At 35.1% G+C, this 25,469-nt stretch overlaps 1 protein-coding gene across 1 annotated transcript in view; it reads right to left on the reverse strand.

Annotated features, from left to right (window-relative positions):
* Positions 1-1,852: 1,852 nt before the first annotated feature.
* Positions 1,853-25,469, reverse strand: part of CEP135 (centrosomal protein 135) — a 29,945-nt gene continuing 6,328 nt past the window's right edge. Inside the window, exons 7-26 of the mRNA XM_041402796.1 lie at positions 25,242-25,370; positions 23,897-24,112; positions 23,258-23,323; positions 22,118-22,268; positions 20,959-21,152; positions 20,365-20,508; positions 19,714-19,857; positions 17,237-17,314; positions 16,925-17,076; positions 16,141-16,256; positions 15,916-16,070; positions 15,403-15,458; positions 14,257-14,425; positions 12,184-12,294; positions 10,306-10,491; positions 9,211-9,420; positions 8,056-8,258; positions 4,594-4,698; positions 4,072-4,218; positions 1,853-2,361 (exon numbers count right to left, since the gene is read on the reverse strand). Of these exons, the coding sequence (XP_041258730.1) occupies positions 2,340-2,361; positions 4,072-4,218; positions 4,594-4,698; positions 8,056-8,258; positions 9,211-9,420; positions 10,306-10,491; positions 12,184-12,294; positions 14,257-14,425; positions 15,403-15,458; positions 15,916-16,070; positions 16,141-16,256; positions 16,925-17,076; positions 17,237-17,314; positions 19,714-19,857; positions 20,365-20,508; positions 20,959-21,152; positions 22,118-22,268; positions 23,258-23,323; positions 23,897-24,112; positions 25,242-25,370 (2,754 nt within the window). The 3' untranslated portion in view covers positions 1,853-2,339. The remainder of the gene's footprint in view (positions 2,362-4,071; positions 4,219-4,593; positions 4,699-8,055; positions 8,259-9,210; positions 9,421-10,305; positions 10,492-12,183; positions 12,295-14,256; positions 14,426-15,402; positions 15,459-15,915; positions 16,071-16,140; positions 16,257-16,924; positions 17,077-17,236; positions 17,315-19,713; positions 19,858-20,364; positions 20,509-20,958; positions 21,153-22,117; positions 22,269-23,257; positions 23,324-23,896; positions 24,113-25,241; positions 25,371-25,469) is intronic.

Below are 25,469 nucleotides of genomic sequence, written 5' to 3' on the forward strand. Positions count from 1 at the left end.
CCAAGGAATGATCTAAACCCCCCCAAAATCTGCAGGTTTCATTAAGAAGTAACAGCATTTGCCTAGGTCAGGCTGCCATATATACATCAATTTCTGTATAAAATATTTTAAGTTGGAAGACTGAATCTTTTTTTTTTTTTTTTTTTTTTTTTAATTAGCATCACACAGGAAAATGTCAGTGTTTCTCATATGGAGGGTGAGAAAAAAAGTACAAATTTGGCTTCCCAACTGAATCCTAGAATTATTTACTTATCTTAATTACCTAAATTTTAGGGACATAATGTAAGACACGAAAACCCCAAAACCAACTAAATCTAAGAATTTCTCAAACCCACATTATGGTGTTTAATTGAGAAATTCAGGTTTTAATAAACTGAAAACACCAGCCCTTTTATTATCTCTAGATTCCCCTGCTTCTGATGCTACTCACATTGTTTTGTAGAAAAACAGCCCCAGTGATTGCTGTTCTCCTTTATTATTTCTCTAAAGCTGATTTCCCCCGTTTCCCAATTGCAGACAGTAAGATAGACAACTTGAGTGTATGGAATTTTATCACGATTTCATGTCTGCCACACTCCCCCTGCAACTCCCCCCAGCTGAGGACTACACACAACAGCCAAGGCTGCTTTTGATCCTCCAAAGGTGAGAACAGCAGGGAAGCCTCTGTTTTCAATACACTGTTTTCAATAAAGTGGAACATTAACTCTTAAAAAAATAATTCCAATTTAAAAGGGTTTATTTACAAAATAGGATATTTAAAAGTCACCACTGAAGACATCAAGAGCAGGACATGAGTTTTCTCCTTCTTACTAAATCAACCTGAATAATTAACACCAATTAGCATCAGTGGGAACCACTGACTTAATTACAAACAGTATTAATAGGTAAGTAACAGTTAGAGACAAAATCCTCCTCACTCCTGTATCTGGCAAATGAAAGACCTAGAAAGTAAAATGTGTAAGATGCACCCACCACAAATACACAGTTCCCTACATGGCTGAGAAACCTCAAGTGATACAAGTATTTTCAGGTACTTCTGAACTGGTGTTCTAAACTGGCTTTAATCAGTAAAATTTAATACATAATATATGATACAGTATTTTCAATTAACACAATATTCTTCGTAATTTTTAAGTGGAACAATCTTGTTGCAAACTAGATAAAATCTAAGCAATGTTTCCCCCCCCGTGTTATTTAAAATGTTGTTTGCACCTTAGAGATGCTTGTAATGTTAGCTGGTAATCCCAGGTTGATACTGGATGTCAGGCAAGCAGAACAGGACCTTCTGGCCAGTGCAAGGATGTGCAGCAATGCATCCTCCCATTTCTAGTGCTCTGTATAATTCTTATGAATACACATCCTGCCACCCTGCTGGTATGTAATTATTCAGAAAACTCTGTTCCTAACTGCATCATGCTTCAAAGCCTAAGTTTGAAATGCTCCTCTGCTAAATAAACCAGATATTTTCAAGATTAGTTCTCACTTCATTTACCTAATATGTATGTCACAACATAAAGTCCTGTGTCACCTCTCCAACACCTTAACTGTGTGAATGATTCCAGGTGTTGCTCTGAACTTTTAAAACCAAACTTTGAAAAACATCTCCAGGTATGATTCAAAAGTTTGAATATAAAATACTTTGAGAGTTTTTTGATATTTAAAGGACTTCATTACATCTTTAAAATTTTTTCTCTTCACTTTTCATTAAATAAGGGGATATTTAAAATGCAATTTCACACAAAGGTTAAACAAAGGGAGATTGATAGAAACAGTAATAAAGAATAACTGATATATATTTTTTATTAAGATACAATAAACAAAATGCATTCACAAAATAGGTAATCAATACTTTTAAATACCATAAAGAATAACCTGAAAACAGAAAACACTTGTCAGAAGCCCAAACATAAGAAATCATCATAAGTAGAAAACATACATTGGCTCAGCATTTTTAATACAGTTGGGGATGTTATTCTATGTTAGCTCACATTAAGATGAATAAACTTCTCCAATCATATGAGATAAGCAAACAAATAAAATAAAAAAAAATGAAAACAAGAGATTGTCAAATCAATACTCATTTCCTTCTTTTAATTATTATGTTTCTAAAAAAGTAACAAAACTTAGCCAGGCTTGATACAAAACCTGTCAAACAGCCAGAAAAAGTCAGTCACTCCTGCCAGCTGGGAAAGCAGAATTTTGCAAAGTTGATCACCCATTCTCAGAGGTTTCAAAGGTAATCAGTGATTTGAAGAAAACAGAGGTAAAATACAAGTATTCATAATTTATAAAAAAAAAATCCTTGTATCAAGGTAATGCTTCAGCTACTCAAGTACTTGTTATTCCTTGACGGTCACATTTCTGTGGAGAAAGAAAATATGTCAGAATACAGGTAACTATTACATTTTACTTATTAATATTAGGATAAAAAGTAGTAATTAGCTTTAGCCTCCTCAGATGGTCTTCTGTTATTCCCAAATATCAACTATTGTCAACCACTGACCCATTGCTAAAATGATTCACAAAAGTAATAATGAGACGAGGAGGAAGAGAAAATTTCTTGAGAAGATGAAATCAGGTCAGAGAGAGACAGCTATAACACTAGAACAGTAATTACAGAGTAAGTACAATTTACTCTGGTAAGCTCCCAAGAAGGAATAAACAACAAGGATGAAAGATGGTAACAGCACTGCTGAGATCACTCTACTGTAATTGATACATTTAAAAGGCAAGATATGCATAACAACTGCATGTGAATTCAGTTGTTAAAACGTTCTTTAAAAATACACACTTGAAGAAAATGGGGTATTTTCTGGTAAGATATGGTACAGAGTTGACATTGTTAAAACTAGGTATACAAATATTAGATAAAAATAGTGCACTACATGGTATCCTCCAAGCATAGCAACTGGAATTTTTATTGCTCTCAGGACTCACTGTAAAGCAAGGAAGACTAGACAATACTCTACTGATGATGCTCCTTCTCAGAAATACATTATCTGTCACCACCTCAGTCAAAATGTTGTTTTACAGTATAACAGGGTTATGCCTAGGGGCTCACCAGTAAAGCAAAAGGCATATCTGCTGATTCATCCCCACTGTCAGTATCTCACTTGCTACACTTGCCACTTTTTGCTTTGCCCAAAAATTCGCAGAAGAGAAAAACTGCTGACAATGGGGGTTCATGCCAGGCTGAGCTCAGTTCTCAAAAAACCTGTGTTTTTGTTAACAAAATTAAGCTTAGAACAAGTCATATGTATTTACCAGCAGAAAGCAACTTTAAAATCAGTAGAATTCATGAGCTGTCACAGCACACATTTCCTGCAATAATCACTCTTTATCTCTCCCTGTCCTTCCCCTTTTCACTACAATTTATTATTCAATATAGGACAGGTGGGATATACAGTCAATAATCACATCTGTAACATGTAACTGGCATCATCTAAACCAAAAATTATCTCTAAAAGAACAAACATGACAGTGAAAATGAACAGGTAAGGGGCTGATTTTGATTTCTTTTTTATGGACTATAGTGATCACGATCTTAGACATTCACAGATTCAAGCATTAACAATGAAAAATACATTAATTATTTTTATGCACTTGTTTTGGAGGTAAGTTTCATCTAGCATAGGGTTCAAATGCATTTTAGTTGGACTCTTCTGTGGAGTGTCTTTCTGTTATTGCTGTACTTGGGAGAATTTCCTGGCATTCCTCTTAATATGAACCATTCATCGTTTGGAGATAACTATTAACAACAATAAACTGGTAAAGTATATCTGGATATAATAAACGGTAGTAATATGCAGGCAACATATATTTGAAAGTTGTCAGGTGGTGCAAGGCCATTAAATAAAACAGGAATGAGAATCCATTATATTATATGGTCTTTGGAGAGCACTTTGCATTTATTGCTTGCCATCAACATTTTATAGCAGGAGAGACAGCAAAAGCAGAACTTAGAAACATCTGAAGCGTGTAACAATTTCACATAATCACAAAGGTATTATTTAGAAACAGTTTAAACCTAACTCTTAGACAGAAAAGACTTGCTGAAGTCAAACCACTTACTTTTCAGCCGCTGCTTGCTCAGTGGCTCTGGCAGCGCCGCGCTCCGGAGAGCGCGAGGGAGACCTGAGCGTGGAGCTGAGCGGAGGCGAGGCGCGCAGCGAGGACGCGCAGAGGCCGTGCCGGCGCATCTCCTGGATCGCTCGCTCCCTGCCAACACACAGCAGCCTCAGCCAACGCCTTGGTACCGCACCGTGGCGCAGGAACGCAACAGAACCTTGCAAAATGCCTCACTTTCTCGTAAAACCCCCCCGTTCTATTATTTATTCTATTTATTTTCAGGAGAAGGGATTTTTTTTTATTTTTAGAGGCAGTGGTAAACTCACAAAAATTACGAAGAAATTCAGAAACTGTGTAAGATTTTTTCTTTAAGCACTTTTCAAGATGAAGATATTAAATTTTGTATGACAAGCGGAGCAGAGTTTTCCATAAAAGTTTCCCACTATTCAAAAAAGCAACAGTTTTAAAAGTGAGAAAGAAGAAATAAAGAGGAAGAGTCAACTCACTGAAAAACCAGCATCTTACCGTTCAAATCGCTCAGTTGTCAGTTTCCTTTTTAAAACATCAGTGTCAGCCTGCATCTGTGCAACTTTACTTCGAAGCATGGAAAGCTCTCTATTATTGCTGCTTCTAAAAAAAAAAATCATGAGAAGCAACAAAGTTTTCTTTGAACAATGTCAACTAGGAGCTTAGAGAAGCTAGAGAAAGATAGAACAAAACCAGATACTGAACATGTTGTTTCACAGACTAAATCAAAGACAAATTAGAAGCAGCAAGAACCAAATGAATGCAACAGAATGTTTCTGGAAGACTCTAAGGTGAGAAGGAAGTAAGAAGCTGGCAAGCCTCTTACTACATCCTAACTACATCAGGCTCTTTTTCAGACAAAGGTAAACACAAATATGTTTGATAAAAACAGACAAAACAAATACCTAGTTTATTGCTTGACTGTTCTCTGTTGCAATTTGAGATAGTCTTTGTGTAAAAAAAGAAAAAAAAAAAGGCAGTAAATATCCACAAAAAATTACAAACTTAACAGACAATGGCTTCAGTAAAAATTTTATCAAGTAGGCTGAAACTATCTGGCTAGCCACGAACAACAGAACCAAATCTAAGTAAAAATTGTATTAAAGCAAACATCAGACCAGCAAAACCCAAAGTCTGAAAGCTTCTTAACTACACCCTTGGTATTTGCGCCCAACTGTCTCAAGTGCGAGAATCACAGTTAAAAGGAGCCTTGAAAATCTTCAGAAACATGATTAATATACTTCTCAGTAAATCATCAGCTTGGCTTACTCAATGCTTGGTTGCAAAATACCATCAATTACGTTATAAAGGAAGAAAAAGAAATTGTTGCACGTAAAATAGGTTGTCCGAGCAAGAATCTAGACAGCTTTGTCATTCCATACAGTCTTCAAAGCCACTGTGAAGTGGAGTGCTCAAAAGTTTCTCCTGGAGAAGCAAAGTTGTACTAGTTTATTGCTAAAGCACTGGACTGGAGTTCTGAAAAATGAGTTCCACTCCAGGCTCAGTCACAGACTTCCTGTCTGGCACCGCCGGTCTTTGACTCCAGGAAGACGTAAACTACTCAAGAGATTTGTTCCAAATAAAACTGCAGGATATTTTTTCCCATGTTCCCTATTCATCAGTAAAATTCCTAGAATGGTATCTTGATCCAGTATGTTGAGAACAGATGCAGAAGACAAGACATCTTGATGATATTTTATATGTCCTTCAAAGACAGGCATATGCTTTCAGGATGGAGGTAAGAATTCAGGGCCCAATATCATTATTGTAAAATAAAGAAAGAAAGTAAACAGTTTGTGAGTGATGAGGTTATTCCGTTTCAGTGACATTTAAACACAATTAAGTGCATTAAGTAAATCACTCCAAAATTTAGAAATATTTTGAAACCCTTTATGCACAGTAATCATCATATAAGTTTACTTGATGATACGCAATTTTCAGAGGACATCTCTTTCACAGCAGATACACATAGCTCTCAACAAGTAGTTTAGCTATTTCGTATTCTCTGTTTATTTAATTCTTTAATCACTCCAGAGCATAAAGACCACAGTTACTGTACTATCACCCTCACCCATGCAGTACTCAAAGTAACTACTTATTCTTTACACTACTCATAATTACAGCACTGGAGAACTTCACAAGTTAAACTTAATTCTGAGAATACTTCTTAAGTCAGAGTTGTAGCAGTGCCATTTTCTAAATAAAGTGGAAGGACAGGTACTATAAAGGTAAAACTTTAAATAATGTTCAAAAATATTGGCACATGATTTTTGTCATTTAGAGCTGAAATTCTGCCAAGTCAAATGAATTTCTGTATTTTGCAAGACACAAATAATTGTCACATACTTCAGTCACAGCTGTGAGCATTTAAAAATTCCTGCTCATTAGACTGCAACTACCACAAACCAAATAGTAGAAAATAAGGTATATACATCTAGTTCTCACACCTGAACACTTGTCTAGTAACATGCAGAACCTTTGAGATAAACAGTGGAAAGCAATGCAACAGAATGGCCACTCTTCCTCAAAGAGAACATTTTCCTTCTCCTTGCAAATATCTCACCCTATTAACACTGCAAATATTGACATTTACAAAAAACAAATGAACCCTACAATGTGTGCAAAAGAAAAACAGTGAAAAAATTACTATGTACATAGTTAAACAGTTTTAGAATGTTTGTACACAAAGTAACTGCATTCAATTTAATTTTAAAAATTCAATTTAATTGAAAAACTCCTTCTTTCATTTTGATTTCATTTGTTTGCTTGGTTGGTTTTTGGGATTTTGTTGGTTTGTGTCTTTTCTAACTTTCACATTGGACTTTGTAAATCAAGACATTCTATTAGCTTATGTTTGTTGTATGCGATTAACATTCTTTTTCCCCAAGTAAACAAAAATCAACAATACTAAAGCATGAAGCAATTAGTTGCACAGGCGTAATTAATAATGTCATAATCTCCAGATTCACTGAGATCACTGCTCCTTGAGGTGGACCATCATAAACCATCACAAGTTGTAGCCTCTACATAAATCAACCAAAAGCATATTTCTTGCACATCTGTGTCACCAAGTTCCAGACAGTTTTAAGTGGAATACATTCTATATCTCATGAGGAGTATTACCTGTTCCATTAACTTCCATGTTTCCTTTCTCTCCCTAGGTTAGCATTTACCAAACGGGTAGATTTCTACATCTGAAATTCTGCTTTGACTTTACTCTTCACCACCATCTGCACTTGGCTGATACTCCTCCTTCTTGCTATTTAATGCAGAGCTACCACTAGCTCCTGCTGATGTATCCTTAGGAGATTTCACACACACACAAAGTTAACTCCCCTCTTAACTTCATTGCTCCAAACAGATCAGTCTTTTTTACATACAAGTGTTGCTAAAAGTTATTGCTTCTTTAGGCAGATCTGCAGCAGAAGTTGCAGGCCACATTTAGTGGAGGTGTCAGCCTTAGTTCTGTTTGTATTTCAAAGGAATAATAAGTGATACAGGACTTTTTCCACAACAGTTAATAGCAAAAGTACTTTCGCTTTTTTTAAAGCACTATAACTTCACATAATAACTATTTATTATGTGATTCTTTAATCAAAGAAAGGACAATAGGCATCTTCAGTAGATAAGCAACTCACATTTACCATGAATTTAATATACTTGAGGGTTTTTTTGTGAGCAGTAAGCACATGTTAAAATTTTATGTAGAGGATGTTTCCTTTGGAACTCCTGTTCCAGTTTACTGCTTGCACTAAACTGATGTCCACCAAAGTGCTGATTAATTGAACACAATATGAAAGACCTGTAAAGAAACTTTAAACGCTGCCATGAAAGGCCAAAAGACACTGTGCCAAAATCTGCTCAGCCATACTAAACACCCAGATTTTGTGAATAAGTATTGCCATGTGGAAATAGTTCTTTTGCAAACCCCGTAACACACACACATTTGTTAAAACTTACAGTTTGCTCTCAGCCAGTGTTAGCTTGTCTTTCAGTAACTGAATTTCGGTATCTTTGTCTTGTGTCGTTAATTGATTCTGAAATTCTTTGTCTCTACTAGTAGCCAATAAGGTTTCAAGATTCTGAACTGTAAGTCTCTCACTGGATAGCTGCTTTTTCAGCAACTCTCCTTCTGATTTTGTATCTTCTAATTCTCCTAGAACCTAAGGCACAAATTTTATATGTCATTCATACAATAATTTATAAACACAGAGAATTTTATTTTGTGAAGAGTTGTTACAAAAACTGAAATTAAAGGAAGTTTCATAAAAAAGTATAGGAAACAGCTCACAAAATAATGTAAACTCTACAATTATTTTAAACTATACTTAATTTAAAACTGTTCAAGCTGTACCTCTGTCAAATGTTTTACTGGGAGCTGCATTACTGAGTGCTGAAAATGTTTAGGTAAGTACCTGGAACGTGAATTAGCTTTTAACAGTAGAACTGTGCACAAATACAAAAATAGTATTTACTATACTTCATCCTATTTGACTAAGTCAGCCCAGAATTAGCCTCTTGGCTTTTGCTGAAAATGTAGGAATACTTGTTTTCCTCTTCAGTTCTGTGAATATAAACAAATTTTACTGTTCTCAAGGCCTTAAATATTACAGTCCCAGAAAGGCTGACCAAGTCACTAAATGAAGACAAAATCAGCTGTAAAGAAAAAGGTTCAGAAAATATGAATATTTAGAACTTTTTAAACTATTTAAAAATATTCAGTGAATTTCAGCTGTATCTAAATTTCTTAACTGAAAAGACACCATTAGGGTAGGGTCTTTACTATTTAAATAAGAAGTGCACTATTTGCTTTTTATAAAGTTTGAGTCAATTAAAAAACCAAAAATAAATATATATATGATCTGTCTGTGGTACAGCTAAAACTACACCTGCAATATTTTGCAGTGATAATGAATCAAAGAAACTCCCTCTTTTTTTACAAAACCCACAGCTAAGGATCTGTATGTTGTAAAATCTGTAATTTATATAAAAACACAAAACGAATGACGTAAATTAACTTACCTTGCTTTGAGAAGCAACTATTTTCTCCAAAACCTACTAAAAGCAAAAGAAGTTACTTTGTTACAGCAAATTACATTTGCCTTTGCTGCTTACCCTTTCATAATCCATGCTTTTGGACGTTAGCTGTCGAGCTAAAAGTTCTTTGTTAGCCTCAAGTTTCACACAGAGTTCTCTCACAGAAGCCAGGTCTGCTAACACAGAAGCCTTATCCTGATTTTCACGTTTAAGATCCTCTTCCAGTCTGGACATATTTTTGGTTATGGAGGAGATCTGAGATTCATATACTTGATGTGCAACAATATGCTAAACAAAACCAAATACAGATACATTTTCAATGTTAAATTTATGAGATTTCTGTTGAATAACCTGGGGTTTTTAACACTTTATTTTCTCTACAAAAATTTAGTTTTTCTTCCCTCTCCCTAAAACATAGCTAAGGGCAACTAATAAACCATCTCTGCAATTTTTAATCACCAACTTGAGTAATTATGCAAGTACTATAAAAGGGTGGAACAAGAATTAAAAAGCTTAAACCCCAAACATACAAGCTATTTTAACTCAGCTTACAATACAGTCTCTAACTCTGGCTAATTAAAAGTATAGAACAAAATGTTGTCAATCCACCACATGTATGCTCTAGAACTTCTCTTATTGCTTCTAAAATATAAACCTCTGTTCTAAAATATAAACCTTTGCTTCTAAAATATAAATCTTATGTTCTACAGCATTGGTCTAGGATTCAGTATTGTGGAATCCTGATTCTGAATTTGGGTGTCTACCAGATTTTTACCTTGACTCCAGCCACCAATGCTTCAAATACTTCCCTCAATGCTTCAAAGAAACATAAGAACTAAGCTTGCAAAATATTCATAAAGCTGTATGCAAATGTCCTGAAGCAGCTTAACAAAAGTTTCTCACAATGTCATAGTAACAGTGATAACCGAACCGAAGAGATCTAAAACTATGAAAATATGTGCCACAATTCTAATTTTGGGCAAGCAGGGGTGAAACAAAGCACGTCTAAACAAAATCAGTTACTGTTTCAAAAACTCCAGTGTTTGTATTGGAAACATTCACATATGGAAATTATTTTCCATTAAGGTGTTAAAAATCGTACATTGACTTTATTTAAAAGCACTTGGATGTATCCCACTGTCCTAGATGGAATTTCATTGCACAAGTTATTACCCCTTGAATCTCTTTTTCCAGAAACTCGACTCTCTCTCGAAGATGTCTCCGATCTGTATCTACCGAAAGGAGTTCCAGTCGTATGGAGCTGCTTTCTCCTTCAGCTTGATGAGCCTTCATTTCCCAGCCTTCAGCTTGTGTATGGAGCATCCGGAACTTCTCTAACAATTCTTGGTTTTCCTTTTCCTGATGAAACAGTAAATCACTCTGCAATGATCAACATACCTTCAATTGTTTGATCTCACTTCATGCCTATTCCCTTACAATGTCTCTTCTTTTTTTCCCCCTAGAAAGCAAAACTTTCTTCATTTTCTTAATCCCACTATCTGGCAACTACTAAAATTCATCATCCCTTTTCCAAGTCCAAATAGCAAATAAAGTTATGGCATTAAGTTTTATTAAAGTGAATTTCACTTAGGAGTTGCTAATGAGTTTTAAGACACCCAGGAGAGGGGTTATTTTGGATCTCTATGCATTGTCAAGGGTCACATTACTGAGATGCACTGCATTCTGCCCTTTCCAAGAAATTCCATTTTCAGTGCTTTTAGTTACTTTACTCTTATAAATATTTGCATTACAGCAGTGCCTGAAACACTGGTAATCTACTAGAGCATATATGCCTAAGGAGTCTATCACAGAGGTACAAAAATGCAAGCTTTGGTGCTCACCATTTGTGCAGTGACAGAACAAATGTTGCTTGTGAATTTTACTTTGGCCAAGTGTGGATTATAAGGCAAGGATAAATGTTTCTTATTTACCTCCATTCCCCGCTCATGTAATGTGCAGTGGGATATGCAAGTTGGTAGTATAAATCAGTATAAATCTAATGAGAAAGGCAACTGTTTCTGAAATTCCTTCTGTGTATCCTGCAGAACTTGGGAAGTGCAGACAGGATCAGGTGGAGCATTAGGAAACAGAAACTTGAGACTTAGCAAGTGAACACTGGGCAGAAAAGTAAATCCTTGTCTCCACAGGCATTATCCAGATATAATACTAGAAAAATCCCTGAATTGGTCGCTGGCTGTGTATTCTATAGCTTCCTCGCTATAGACTTGAATAACTGGATCGTTACTTGCCAAAGATGTAGACACGTCTGTAGCTGAATCAGTTTGCACACATGATATATTGTAAAATTCTTTAAAAATAAACTTCAAGTAATTTAGGCTGATAGTTCTAAGCTAACCTACTACTGACCTTAACTTCTTCTCCATGTTTCAGTTTCTGCTTGTAAAAAGTGGTTGAATTTACATGCATTCATCCACACATGCAAGGTGAAGTCAGATCAAAAGTTAATTCTTCCCCATTCAAAGTCACATAATAAATCTGCCAGTTCATGTTGTCTTGACCCAAATCCTATCTGTTTTAAATGATTTTAAGTTTTAACTCATGTAGATCATGCTTCTGAATCCAAGTATCAGGATAAAGTACATTTAACCAGAGCACTATTTTAACATTACTATTTTTACAATTTTATGCAGAACAGATTTTTTTTTTCTTTTCCAAAAGGGCAAAATAATTAAAATCATTGTACAAGCCGCTTTCTACCTACAATAATGAAACACTGCCTGTTATTTTACTGATTGCCGGGTCAAAACCCAAATAGCAAACTAACATTCAAACATTACATGTTTGTCAATCTCCAGCATTATGGCCACTAAAACATGGTCCATAAAATTGTGATGTGCTAGAATTAATCAGTGCTTCAGATATAACAATGTGCTATATAAATCTCCCACTAGTAGCTTTAAACACTGCAGAGAAAATAAGGAAAAACAAAAGAAGGAAATGGGACAGGCAGGGAGAACAGCACCCAAACCATGCAATTCTTACTTTCTTTTACTGAATGCAGTAATGACTGCCTACAGATTATATTTTTACCTTTGAAGCTATCAAGCTCTCAAATCTGGAGACTTCAGTTATATAACTATGAACCCTGGTCTTCATTTCTTCTCTTTCACGTATTGCATCTTCAAGCTCAGTACTGACAGCCTAGAGAGATTGCATAAAGGCAAAATTGTGCTTTGCAGTAAATTAATTACTATATAATACCCCACCAGATTACATCAGAGTAATTGCATATGCCCTAGATTCTTTTCTATTCTACTTACAAAGCTCTTTGGGATTTGTAGAGTTGAGAAATATCCCCTGCTACTGTAGATACACCAAAGAGTTTCCAAGCAAGAAGAATCACAATAAACAAGGACTATCTATCCCACCAGTTCATAAAACATGCAGCTTCCCTGATGACACACCCTACTGATCTTTGGAAAATTTGACATACTGATGTTTGGGAGCTGGAATTTTTATAGCTTTAAGATTCAGTATCCCTGAGTAAAGGAAAGATTTAGATCAATAGAAAACCAACTTTCTAACAAAATAACATTTATTTTAAAGTAGCATTGCACGACAAAATAACTAAATGCACTAGTAAGATCATATTTAAACATCCAAAATGTACCATGGAATTTATTTGAGATATTTGAACTGCTAATTGTATCCCTCTCAGCTTCAGCTCTCTTCTTCTGAGTCCTCTAGCCCAGAGAGCCTTGCAAAACTGCAAGTATCTTTTTCTATTTCCATGATCAAATGTGGGGAAATAAAGGATTCTGCCTTATTTCTTCCCCTTCTTCTTTTTGTGGTATATTACTATTCATTAGCCTTTTAATTGTATGCCTTATTTAACATCTGCTAAAATCAGTCTGCCTGTCTCTGTGGTAGCCTTCCCAAACACTGGGAAAACTTTCATAATCATATTATGATAATATTCAATATTTCATCTTATTAGGCACCTGTAAAGAGTAGGTCTAATTTCAATAGTACATCCACATATTTATATATTGCACTATACGTTTTGCAAGAACTGTTCAAGGTCCTAATCACTTCCTTGAAACATGTTGCTATATTATACTTTGTGGCATCAGACTCAGCAGGAATGACTGAGGGGAATTAAAATAAATGGTTTAGTTAAAAATGTCCTGATTGGTTTTAGTGTTTGTACTTACAGTGAATTCAAACAAACATTTGTATCTCAGGATGAAAATTTTAATAGGTATTTGAATCTCACGAGGAGCTGCTATAGTTGTATTTGCTATACAAGTTGTATGTAATGAGTTGCAACAAAATTCCAGGTTCACTCTTAAGGTAACTCTCACATACCCTCTACACAGACTTTGTAATGCTCAGCTAAATAAAAGATGTTACTTACCCTATACAACACTGAACATTTTGGTTATATATTGTCCATAACGATACTCTATACTGTAGGGACATCCATGTCATGCACTTGGAGGTGGGAGGCTTTTGGTCAGCAATAACCAGCTGCTGCACAAAACCAACTCCTTGTTTCTCCAACACCCTAATCTCCAAAACACCCTAATCTAAAATATGGCATACCTCACTCAATAAATCCAATGCTTCATGGAAACTAGATGGATGAAATTAAGGACTCACTGCACCAGAACAGATGTGCTACCAATCCCCTTCCTCTCCCTCTCACTTTCACCTGATAATATGATGTCTGCTTTTGGAGTTTCTCTCTCTCTCTCTCTCTCTCTCTCCCTCTCTCTCTCTCAATAATCACTTCCAAAGGTAATAAAACCCAATCTTTACCAATTAAATACTGATTGCCAAGTGATAATATACTGATTGCCAATTAACATAATACAATTATATTATAAACAATAAAGTTCTAGATTTAATTTATTTCAATTTATTTTTTAATCTGAGGAATGGTTACCAAACTGAAAGCTTGCCCATTTCCCCCTCACTGCATTACTACACTTAAGTATCTGAAGTATTGCTTTTACAATTTCTGCCTAGTGATTTTCAATAACCCAGGGCTCAAGAAATACCAATAATTAAACACCTCAATCAAAATTGAGGATGTAGCAGTTTTGATGCAAGCAAGCAATAAATGATTTAATACAGCAGTGTCATGTACTGTCTTCATACCTGGTTTTCTCTGGCCATTGTAGCCAGGTCATCTTGCAGTCGCCTGTTTTCTTTCAGAGCCATGTCCTTTACCCTTCCCATTTCTGCCAGCTCTAGCTGGGTTGTATCAAGCTGGTGATGTAAGCTGGCTATCTCACGGTCTCTGTTGTTCAGCCTGTCCTGCATCTGGCTGTCAAGTGAAAACACTATGAAAATTGTCCCTTCTTGTACTATACCATATACTGCTGAAAATAATCAGATAAAATTCTTGCTCTCTGAATGATGACAAACTAAGTCTAAATAAAATGTAAACTAAGTATGTAAAATGTCAATATGCAGAAATAAGATGGATTTAATCTTCAGTTTTGAAGACATATCTGGTAAGATGTATCTTATTAGACAAAGAGCAATTACAGATACCTGTGTTTATCTGTCTTTGGTAGGGATTATGGTAATTACGTATTTTATAAGCCATAAGGGAAGAAGACAAATAATTTACACTTGAAGGACAATTATCAAAAGAGTAATGGAAAGATTAAATGAAAAATTAGAAATATAAATATCTGTAAACTTAGGTGAACTTTTGCATTGTTTTTTTTGACACATATAGCTCATGCATCAATGTAGCTAATATTCATTTACATTGGTCTTCAAATATTTAAATATTGGTGTTTAAATTTTGCTTTTAAGATGCTATAGTTTAAAAAGTCATGCTTAAAAAGAGGAAAGAATGAAAGATCAGAGGAAGCCCAGCTAAAAACTACATAAATACATTTTAATTAAGACTGTACTTAAGCTAGAAGAATTAGATTGCCAATCATTAAGAATTCAGCTCTGAATCTTACCTGGGTCAATCTAATACCTAGTGGAGTGCTAGAGAACTACTTCTTGACCAAGAGGAAGGAAACCTTACCAGTTTAGGGAAATGAATACAGACAAGCAATTGTTAATGATTGTTGTAACAGTTTCTTAGCAGCCTGCAATATAATTGCAGAGAAAATGCCTTCCAAAGTTGAGTACATCTTTCTCAACACAGTACACTCCTCTACTTGACTCAAACAGGATTAACTTAATTTCATCAAAAAAACTAAAATAGCCTTCTACTTTCACTTTGAAACTACTACATGAAACAAAACCTCCAAAGAAGGCATCCTCCTCTTTACTTACTCTGTTGAGGACTCCAGCTCAGAGAGAGTTAAACGTAAATGAGCAATTGTTTTTTCCTATGAAAAAAAAATTGAACGTTGTCTTAGGTATTACTATGTTGCAACATAAGAGGACACTTCATTAAAGAACTTTTAATGTAAATAATTATCTTAGTTCTTCACCAATAAGTAATTTCCAAGTTTCGTTTCTTTACTGAGAAAGGACTGTCTTGTCATTGAAACAGATGGAAGTCAGCTATAGATTTTGTCACCTCAGGTTAGTACTCTATATCTCAATAAACCCCTCCACATGCAAAATGCAAACAAATGCTTGATTTTCTTGGAGTATTTAGGGAGTAGAGTTACACTCATAATTAAAGTTCTGTTGAGTTGGCAAATGACTCTGCATTGGGTCCAAGCACAGTGTTTATGTGCTCTGCACAGACTTTGTCATCAAGGCAAAATGTCTCCCTAAAACATAACTGCTTTAAAAATCCCCAGGTGGAATGTAAAGTAGTACTTTTACTGGACATACCCTGTTAGCTAAGTTGTCATCTAAGCATGCAATTCTTTCTGTTTTTTCATCTACGGTTTCTTGAAGACTGTCTTTTTCTTTGTCCAAAACACTAATTGTACTTCTCAGCACACTGACTGCTTCTTCCTGGGAAGTGCTCCTCTGGTTTAACCTATCTAAAAACAAAAGAGTAAGTGCTTTCTATTTTAAAAACAGGAAATAAGCACAAAAATAGTTACAGATTACCTATTATCTCTTTCAGCTTTATAATTTCATCTTGAGCTGTCAGCAGTTCATCCTTTTTGAGGGACAATCTGTGCTGTAAATCTTCAATAGACTTCTGGTGTTGGTCATTTAACAGCCTGAAAAATGAGCGTACAGTTGAAGGAAGCTTGGAACTTTACTCTGGGTCCTCAACTTCTGCTCTTAAGCTGCTTCAAGTGCTGGAACAATTCCAGCATAACCTCCTGACAGGGCTGTATCACCTACCAGCAGCATGGGGCTGTGCCATACTAACCATCCTCTCCCTTGAGGAGAGGTAGCACTTAAGGATTCCTGAGTTCAACACCACTTGGACTCCTGCTTCAAGTCCACCACAGACTGTTTCTATGGATCATAAGATACCAGTTCTCAGAACTGTAGGTCCTACTGCTGCAGTTTGCAAAGGCATCTGTCTTCTTTTTAACAAACAGAGTTTGGGAATCCTTTTAGAAATTTTCAGTTCTGATACATTCATAAGGAGACAATATGGTTATTGGAGGAAACAATTCTAGAATGAGCCATAAAAATTATCAGTATATTTGGTCATCAAGTAAGTCCAGGAGAAGCTTGCTGTGACAAGCTACCACAGCACTTTCCTTACTTACACCTACTTTTCATTAACACACAAGCTGTACCAAATGATTTTTAAAATATTTTAAAATATTTATAATTATGGTCTTTCCCAAGAACTCAACTCTGCTATACAGTCACAGAATAAAGAATTATTCTAGCATCTGTAAAAGATCACCACATTTTGTATCAGACTTACTGAAGTGAGCAAATCTCAGCTTTAAATTGAGAAGAATCATCAGAAGCCTGGGTAAGTTTACTTGACTTCAGATTTAATTCATTTTCCAAATAGTTTATTCTTTCTTTCAGGATAGAGACTGTAGTTCTTAGTTCACACTTTTCAATCTGAAGCTGCAATTTAAAAAAAATAATCAAAGGTTATTATTGCAGAAAGCTGTCACAACTTGGCTTTTAAACAAATTTAAGTTGAAAACAGACATTAAAATTAATTTCTGAACAGTCTATCCTATTTTAGAAATAATAAAAGCTTACTTCCTAAAAAAACACTTACTCCTTGAATATTATTCTCCAATTCTGAAATATCATGCTGCAGCTTTGATTTTTCATGGTATGCTGCTTCTTGATGCATCTGAGAAATATAAAATTACATGTAACAAGACAGACATTTTTAGATTTATTCAGAGAAATTTAAGTTTCATGTTTCAGAAAATATTGCTTTACATTCTTAGATGAATGACCAAATGCAAAGCTCTCTCTGTAAAACTACAGAACATTAGCTGAAAATACATTACTGTAGTTTAATATAACATCACTGATTTTGGGTTTGATTCTTGGTTTAGATTTTTTTAAACAGCATACTTATATTTGGTCCCAACTAAGTTAATATTTTGAGTTGTTGTAGAGTTTACTGAGCTACATGAAGTTGCATGCATGTATAACTTAGTGCCTTAAGACATTTTAAATAAATTTATTCAAATATTAATTACAACATATAAGGCACACTACAAAGCTAACTGGCCTCTCCCTGTATCTATGAAGAAACTTTTAAAGATTACTTATCTGTTCCCTGTCTTCTGTGCATAACTGCAGTGAAACAAACTCTCAATTTTCCTAGAAATGCCTTACATTAGTGTGTTTGTAAAGTTATTTCAAAGTGGCACACACATAAAACATTGGTAGTCATCTATTAGAAGAAAGGATGGAGCTGGAAACACATCTCTACTACTGCATGCACATGCTTTGAGCAAAGAGGTCAGATTTACTGCCACTGCATTCAGATACACAACAGGCCTTTATTTTTGTGGTAGTAAAATCAAACTATGGAAGCATTCATCATACAATCACTATTGACATATGATGTCTTGGGATAAGTCCATTGAAATGATTTTCAAAAAGTTTTAAAACATTATATTAATGACCAATAAAGAAGGCAGGGGAAAAAAAACCCTGAAATCATAGGCTCTTGACTACAACCATTAATGCACATTAATACCTGACATCACATGGTCATAGAAACATAGAATCATTTAAGTTGGAAAAGCCCTTTAAGCCATTAAGTCCAACTATTAAGCCAGCACTGCCATATTCAACACTAAACCATGTCCCTGTGTGCCATATCCACATGCTTTTTGAACATTTCCAAGGCTGGTGATTCTACTACATTCACGGGCTGCCTGTCAAGATCATAATAACAGGAAAACCACTGCATAAATAAACATTTTTTTAAATATGTTTTTTTAAACATATTTTATTAATAAACATTAATAAACCACTGCATTAATAAACACTAAATATACTGAAAGTTGGATTCAATTTATGTTTCATCGCTCAGTTATGTGCCATTTAAAACATACTCTGTTAAAAATGCAACAGTAACTAAAGATCAGCAAAAATTAAAAGGCCCATATAACCCCCAATTTGTAGGATAAGAACCATATGTGACTGTGACAGTGTGCTCCACCCCACTCCCCTCTTTTTTTTTTTTTTGGCTAAGCACTAGTGGCCCTCCTGATAGCTGCATCCAGCTTAAGGAGGATGAGAGGATCCAGCTTAAGGAGGACTCTGGGATGAGAGCTAACAGCTAACACATAGCTAAGGGCTTAAGTCTTGCTTGGCAGCAGCTGAGGGCTCTAGTTGAGCACGTGGCTACTGAAATACTGCTTGTATGCAAATAGAAGTCAATCATCCTAGTCCATGAATAGAGCACAGCCCACAGCCCACTGAGCTCTCCTGCTCGGCAGTAGGCTGCACACCAGCATCTCCCTTTGAGCTGGGAAGCTTCTGAAGGATACTTGTTAAGGCAGAGAGAATCCTTCTTAGCATCTCACACTCAGCTAATGAGTTGGGAATGACAGCGCTGAAATGTTGAAATGTTAGCTAAGTGATATAAAGGATTTATTGCTATAATCCTTTAAACACAAACTATTGACCAAGTATGGGTCCAGCCACACTCCTCTGAGGAGTCTGGAAGGCAAGGAAGACCCTTCTGAACCTCATGACTCTATGGGAAGGTCTCCCTGACAGTTTTGTCTGACCTTGGCCTCTATGCAGCAAATACTCAAATGTACCTTACCATCAAATCTTGTTAAACCACCACTGCATTTACCATTGAATTTTTGAAACTCAGTGCCTTAAGTGAATTAGATGCATTGTTGCTTCTCTCTTGTGAGTGAAGTGCATGATTTCTTCCACAACAATGACACCCAAACATCTTCAAAGTAGCGCATATGCAAGAAGTGTTCTTTGGCTGGGCCTCCATATCTAGGTCTCCCACACAAGGTGATGACACATTTGCCCTTATATACTTGAAAGCATTTTCCTCTACCCCTGCCTGGGACTGTGTTTACAGGAAAACTTGGTAATTCATAACAATAACAATAATAGATATTTTATAATACTATCAAGTGAGTTTGAAATCCAAAGTATTGAAAAGGGAACTGATAGACAGCCAAACACACACAGAGCATTATTGTATAACTCTGCCCTATATGGCACCTCAATGTAAGCAATGAAGCTATAAAAGCTCACCTTTAATTTTTCTCCAAGACTTTCTTTTTCTGCCATTAGTATTCTGAAGTCAGTCAGTGCAATGTCTCTTTCCTCTTCTATGTGACTTTGAGAAACAAAACTGTGTTTTGCTTCTCTTCTCATCCTGTTCAATTCACTCTGAGACTTTAAAAATCATAGTTTGTTAGCATACATGGACTGCAATATAGAGTACACACTAACAAAATGCTGTAGTTACAGTAGAAGTCCCATTATAGTCTTATTTTTTTCCCTAGATAACTAAAATGTATTCCCTAAATCACTCAGTGGCATGACAACTTACACTGTCAAAATAATCATCACTATTTTTTTTACTGTCCCAAGTATAGCCTAACTTCACTGTTCTCTTATCAGTTAACTCCTTTCTTGCCCCCTTGCTGTATCTTTACACAACCTTCTCATGCATTCTACTGATTTGTTCCTGATGTTTATCATTTAAAAATGCCAGTACAATAACTTTTAATATCTTTAAAGTCAATAAACTAACTAGAACACATAATTTATTAACAAGTAATAAAAATAGGAATGTATTTTATTAGCCTTGGTTGTAGTGGTTTTTTCAATTTAAATAACCAACAGTACAAGAAGTTTAACTGGTTATTTCAACATTAACTATAAACAATTTCTTCTTACCTGCTCATAAAGAACTTTTAATCTATCTCTTTCTGCAGTCAATAATTTAACATTGGACTGAATTTCTATCATGTGTTTTTCAAATCTGTCTAACACAGACCGCAGCTCATCTCTTTCTCTGGTGATTGATTTAAGCTCTTCACTCTGCAAAGTGATCAATACATTTATGTTAAAATTTGCTAATTAAAACATCTGAAAAATTAATACCAGAAAAGAACTCTTCCTATTAGCAATACAAAAAAAAAAAATTCAAAATCATTTTAATCACAAGAAAAAGCCTGGCACTGGTGGTGTAATCTAAACAAGACCCAGCTGTTAAAAAGAAAAAGCAAAGAAGCTAACCGTAAGATCTCAGCCTTTTCCTGATTATTATCTAGTTGTATTTATTTCAATAAACTGATCAAAAAGTCTTACTGTAAAATATGACAAGGAAAGAAAACGTTCATTGGAGTTTCTCTCGGTTGATTTTTTGCATCAAGAATGTAATTTAGAAAACTACTACAGTCATTTAACACCACTGAATGTGAAAATTTGATGGCTTCTTAATTGTTTCTACAGTATTTTTTTCACTTATTTTGACAGCAAGAACTTTACCTTCTCTGCAGTCCTGCGGCTTGGGCTAGGCTTTAGTTTAACCATTTTCTGAAGATAGTCTAATGCTCGTTTATAGTAGTCTCTGTCATCCTCTAAGGTCTTTACAAATGCATCTAGACGAGATGGAGATTTGTCTCCTAGGGCAATACCATAGTCTAATCTCATTCTTTCAATTTCTAGGACAAGTTCTCGTTCTGGAAGGAAAAAAAAAAAAAAAAGAAGAAAAACAACTCTATAGGGAAGTAATGAATTTCCTCAAAGACACTGGCATTTAGGATGGATTAACTTGCACCAACCATGCAGGCAGCAGTCCTGCTGAACAGGACGTAAGAGTTCTAAAGGCTAAAGAAGGCTAAACACAAGTGAGTAGCATAAGAGCATCAGAGGCCTCACAGCACCTTGAGCTGTATCAACAGAGGGATGTGATTACTCCCCTTTATTTAGCACCCCAGAGATTGCACTTAAAATACTGTTTTAAAGTTTGACCCTTCTACAACAAGAAAGATGTAGATAAATTAAATCCAAGGCAAGCCCTGTAAGCTGGTCAGGGAGCAAAATACTTGCTCCATGGGGAATAGCTGAGGGCACTTGGTTTATTTATCCTGGAGAAAAGCTGGAGAGCCAAAGGCACACTGACAGTACCATGAGGGACTTAGAGATAATGTAGAGCAATGTAATGTAATGTTTCTTCACAGGTACATAGTAGGTAAATAAGGAACAGTGACAATTAATTGCTACAAGCAATTACAAACAATTGTAATACAGGGAAAAATATTTTACTCTGACAACTGAAGAACATTAGAGATACTGTGGAATCTTCATGCCTGGAGGTTTTCAAAACCTAGATGGATACATCTCTCAAGAAACAGAGTCTGAAGAGTTTTGGAAATGACTCTGTGTGAAACTGCCACAGAATTAGGATAAGGATGTCTGTGGGATCACAGTAAAAAGCTCAACTTTCAGTTCTCACATACAGAATGAAAACATCTTTCTATAACAAGAGTTTTCACTTCAACTATGACTGGACACCTATGGTTTTCTTTTCATTTATATTTATTAGAAGTCTTTTCGTACTATTAACTCTATGTTAACTAGGTAAGTATTCTATTTCAAAAATTACAGAAAAGTAGTTTCCAAGAATCTACATTTGATGATTTACCTTTTCTTTCTAAGTTCTCTGTTTTTTCTGTCAGCCTTTGCTTCTCTTGTTGAAGCTGGTTTAACAACAGCTCAAGATTCCCTTTTTCATCTGTTTTCCCAGAGAGTTTTTCATTCAGTCTCTCATTCTCCTTATGACATGAGCACAACTCCTGAAGTAACAAGTATTATTATAAAAATTAGAAGTGCCAATAGAGACACTTGGGAAAAAAATTAACATTTTGATCAACTTTTAATTTACAACACTGTTTACTTCTGGTTGACCTGGATAATTGATGCTTTAACATTTGTTGCAGGCCATCATTGTATTTATACTACATTTTATTAAGCCTAAGTAAGCATTAATTTTTACATGGTTTGCAATCAGCACCAAGAAAAGCAAACAACCAGTAGGATAGTGGGATACAAACATGGGAAAAAAAGTTAACAACTAAAGCAAGAAACAATTTTAAGGGCATTTGGTAACAGTGTTGGTGTTAAATTGCATTACAATACAGCATCTCACTCTATGCAACTCTGAAGCCAATCAAATGCTATTTGGCACACGTTTCCTATAATCTGATGTCCTGAAAATTAAGTATTTTTGTATTTGCAAGTTCCCTAGACAGACTAAAACGAAACATTGTACTCAGCTAATACACAAGTTGCCATATATGCTAGAAAGAGTTTGGTCTTCAAAGAATTGATAATAGTGATGTTTTTCATCTGGGCCCTATGCTTTGTTTCTGAGTGAGCCAAACATTGGATAATTTTTCCCATCCCAACTAAGAGACAAAGTAGTTTCAAAACAATGAAAATCCTCTAGGACATTATAACTGATTTGTGGTAAAAATTATTATGTCACCAGGAAATTATGACTTCAGACAACAGAAATAAGGAAATGTACAGTAAGTACACAGTCAACCATATTGTCTAGAGAGGTCTACAGAGATTTCTTTCAGTTTATTTTTGCAACCATATGATGTAGCTTCTTTAGCTCTTCCATTTATTTGTTAGTAATATTTACATCAAAGGCTCAGGGTACTAAAGAAGTTCTCTTGCTAATTGTTAAATTGATTTCTTTTATAATAAATGAAACAATCGCATGGATGACAACATGATAAAAAGGATAGAAACAAGAACTGAAAATGTTTTTACTTACTGATTTAAGCCTTGTTATTGTTTCTTGTAGATCCTGTATTTCACTGACTTTTCTTTCAATTTCTTTCTATCAACCAAAATGAACCTATATGTTAAGAGTTACATATTCAAAATGACAAAAATCCCTTTGTTACAAAAAAAAAAATAAGGAAGCAGACTATTTTGGTAAGAAATGAAGTATAGTTAGTTCCTTGTAATAAAGGATTAAAGCTCCCATGCAGTGAAAGCACAAAAAATTTGTGGTATAAACAACCACGCTCTTTTGGAGCACAATGATTAAATGAATCACTGCATGACTCCTCATAGGAAAAAAAAACCCCAAATATATGTACTGCTGTTGCAAATATGCATTACCTAGCAATAGCTTTAAGTACCCCAGCATTCTATTTCTTACTTAGCTAATAAAAGAAAAAGACAGATTGTCCCTTAACTAAAATCATCTCAACCTAATACAGTAAAGAGACAAAATAGTTGTGATTGATCCACTTTAAGTAAGAAATTCCATGACATGTTAAGAAAACTGGGAAAAAATCCTTTTAATCTTCCTTTCACAAGCCAATAAGCCTTTCATTCTAATTAGAAGATATAAAACTAAATAAAATGGAGCAGATCCTTCACTCTGTGACAGAATAGTGATTACCTTTGCTTCTCCTATTTCTTTATCTGCAGTCTCAAGCACTATTTCTTTGTGTCTTTCCAACTGCTGTGCCAAGTGATCTATTTCATTCAGTTCTTGACACAGTTCTTGATTTTTATTGCTTAAATCCACTACCTCACTAGTCACATTTTGTTTAGTGTCCAAGAGATCTTGAATGTGATTTTCAAGTTCTTTGTTTTTTTTCTGAAGATAATCAACCTGAAAGACATTTTTCATTAAAATATTAATATGCATTGTTAAGTTAGGTAGCAAAAGTTCCTCCCAATCTTCTGAAATACAGTATCTCTACATCCAAACTAAAAAAGTGGTATCCTGTTAAAAATTGCAAGATTTTCCATTTTTAGAACTTAAAGCTTATCAACCTGAAAAAGAAATACAATGTTATGAGCTCTCTCATAATCATGAATACTGCTATCTAAAGACAACTATACATTTCTTGTCAAATAAAAGTGGTATATTGGGACCAAGCCTGAGCAAATAGTCTTGATGGTCCAAATTAAGCTTCATGCAGCTCTGGGCTCACTCCCTGCACAATAAATTTGTATTCATCATGATTTACTAATTCAGGACCACTGAGCACAGCTGTCCTGCTTCCAAGTCATAGCTCATTCCATATTTTTCCAGCACTGAACCTAAGCTAATCAACTCTTCAGCATGCCACTGTACATCATGCACAACCAGTACACAAAACATCTAACTCACGTGAGAAAAACCTGAGAATTGATGGTACAAATCCAGAGATGGGCTTTATGTGATTTGTACTCCAGCCCAGCTTTAAATTCTCAGTCAGAGACCACTACTGAATGCATGCTATTACACACAGTAAACACAAACACCTTTATCCTCAGCTTATCCTTTCCTCACAAGTTTGTGTTGGAGTGAAAGTGGGGACCATTTGAAATCCATGAGGATGATTCCCCACTCTCTCATGAGAACATCTACAGGGTTACCCCTTACCATAATTACATATACCATTGTTACTTTCTAAAGCATAAATGGCATGCATGCAATAACTTTCTAACTAAATAAAAGGATTTTCAAACTTGCTGAAAACGATGTGTCATACAAAAATTTGCTGAATACTTTCAGATTAACATACTATGTACAGATGTGAGTTAATTGAATTCTTTAACATAACCTTTCTGACAGACTTGTAAAACACAAAATTAAATTTCCTTAGAAAAGAAACACTGCCACCAAAAAAGAAAGGCAAGTTCCATCGATTGATTTTATATCTTTAGTGGTTGTTTGAAGAGCTACATGCTTTGTGGGGTTTTTTTAGATTGCTATGTTTTTAGGTTTGATTAAACTGTAATAAATGAATTACCTGTATATTCAAGTGGGAAATAAGCTTCTCATTACTTTTAGTTCTCGATTCCAGAGAGAGAACCTCATGAGAACGCCCACCATCCAACGCCAGCATTAAGCGCTCAATTTCTTTGTCTCGTATCTCAACCTTTGAGGAACAAAAAAAACCTCCAGTATCTTTATACACCATTAAAAAACCCTTCATTTAAATAAACATACACATAACATTCAGTAAAAAGATATGCAA

This window comes from Onychostruthus taczanowskii, unplaced genomic scaffold, assembly GCF_017590055.1.
Source record: "Onychostruthus taczanowskii isolate IOZ18803 unplaced genomic scaffold, ASM1759005v1 scaffold2, whole genome shotgun sequence".
Lineage (NCBI taxonomy): Eukaryota > Metazoa > Chordata > Aves > Passeriformes > Passeridae > Onychostruthus > Onychostruthus taczanowskii.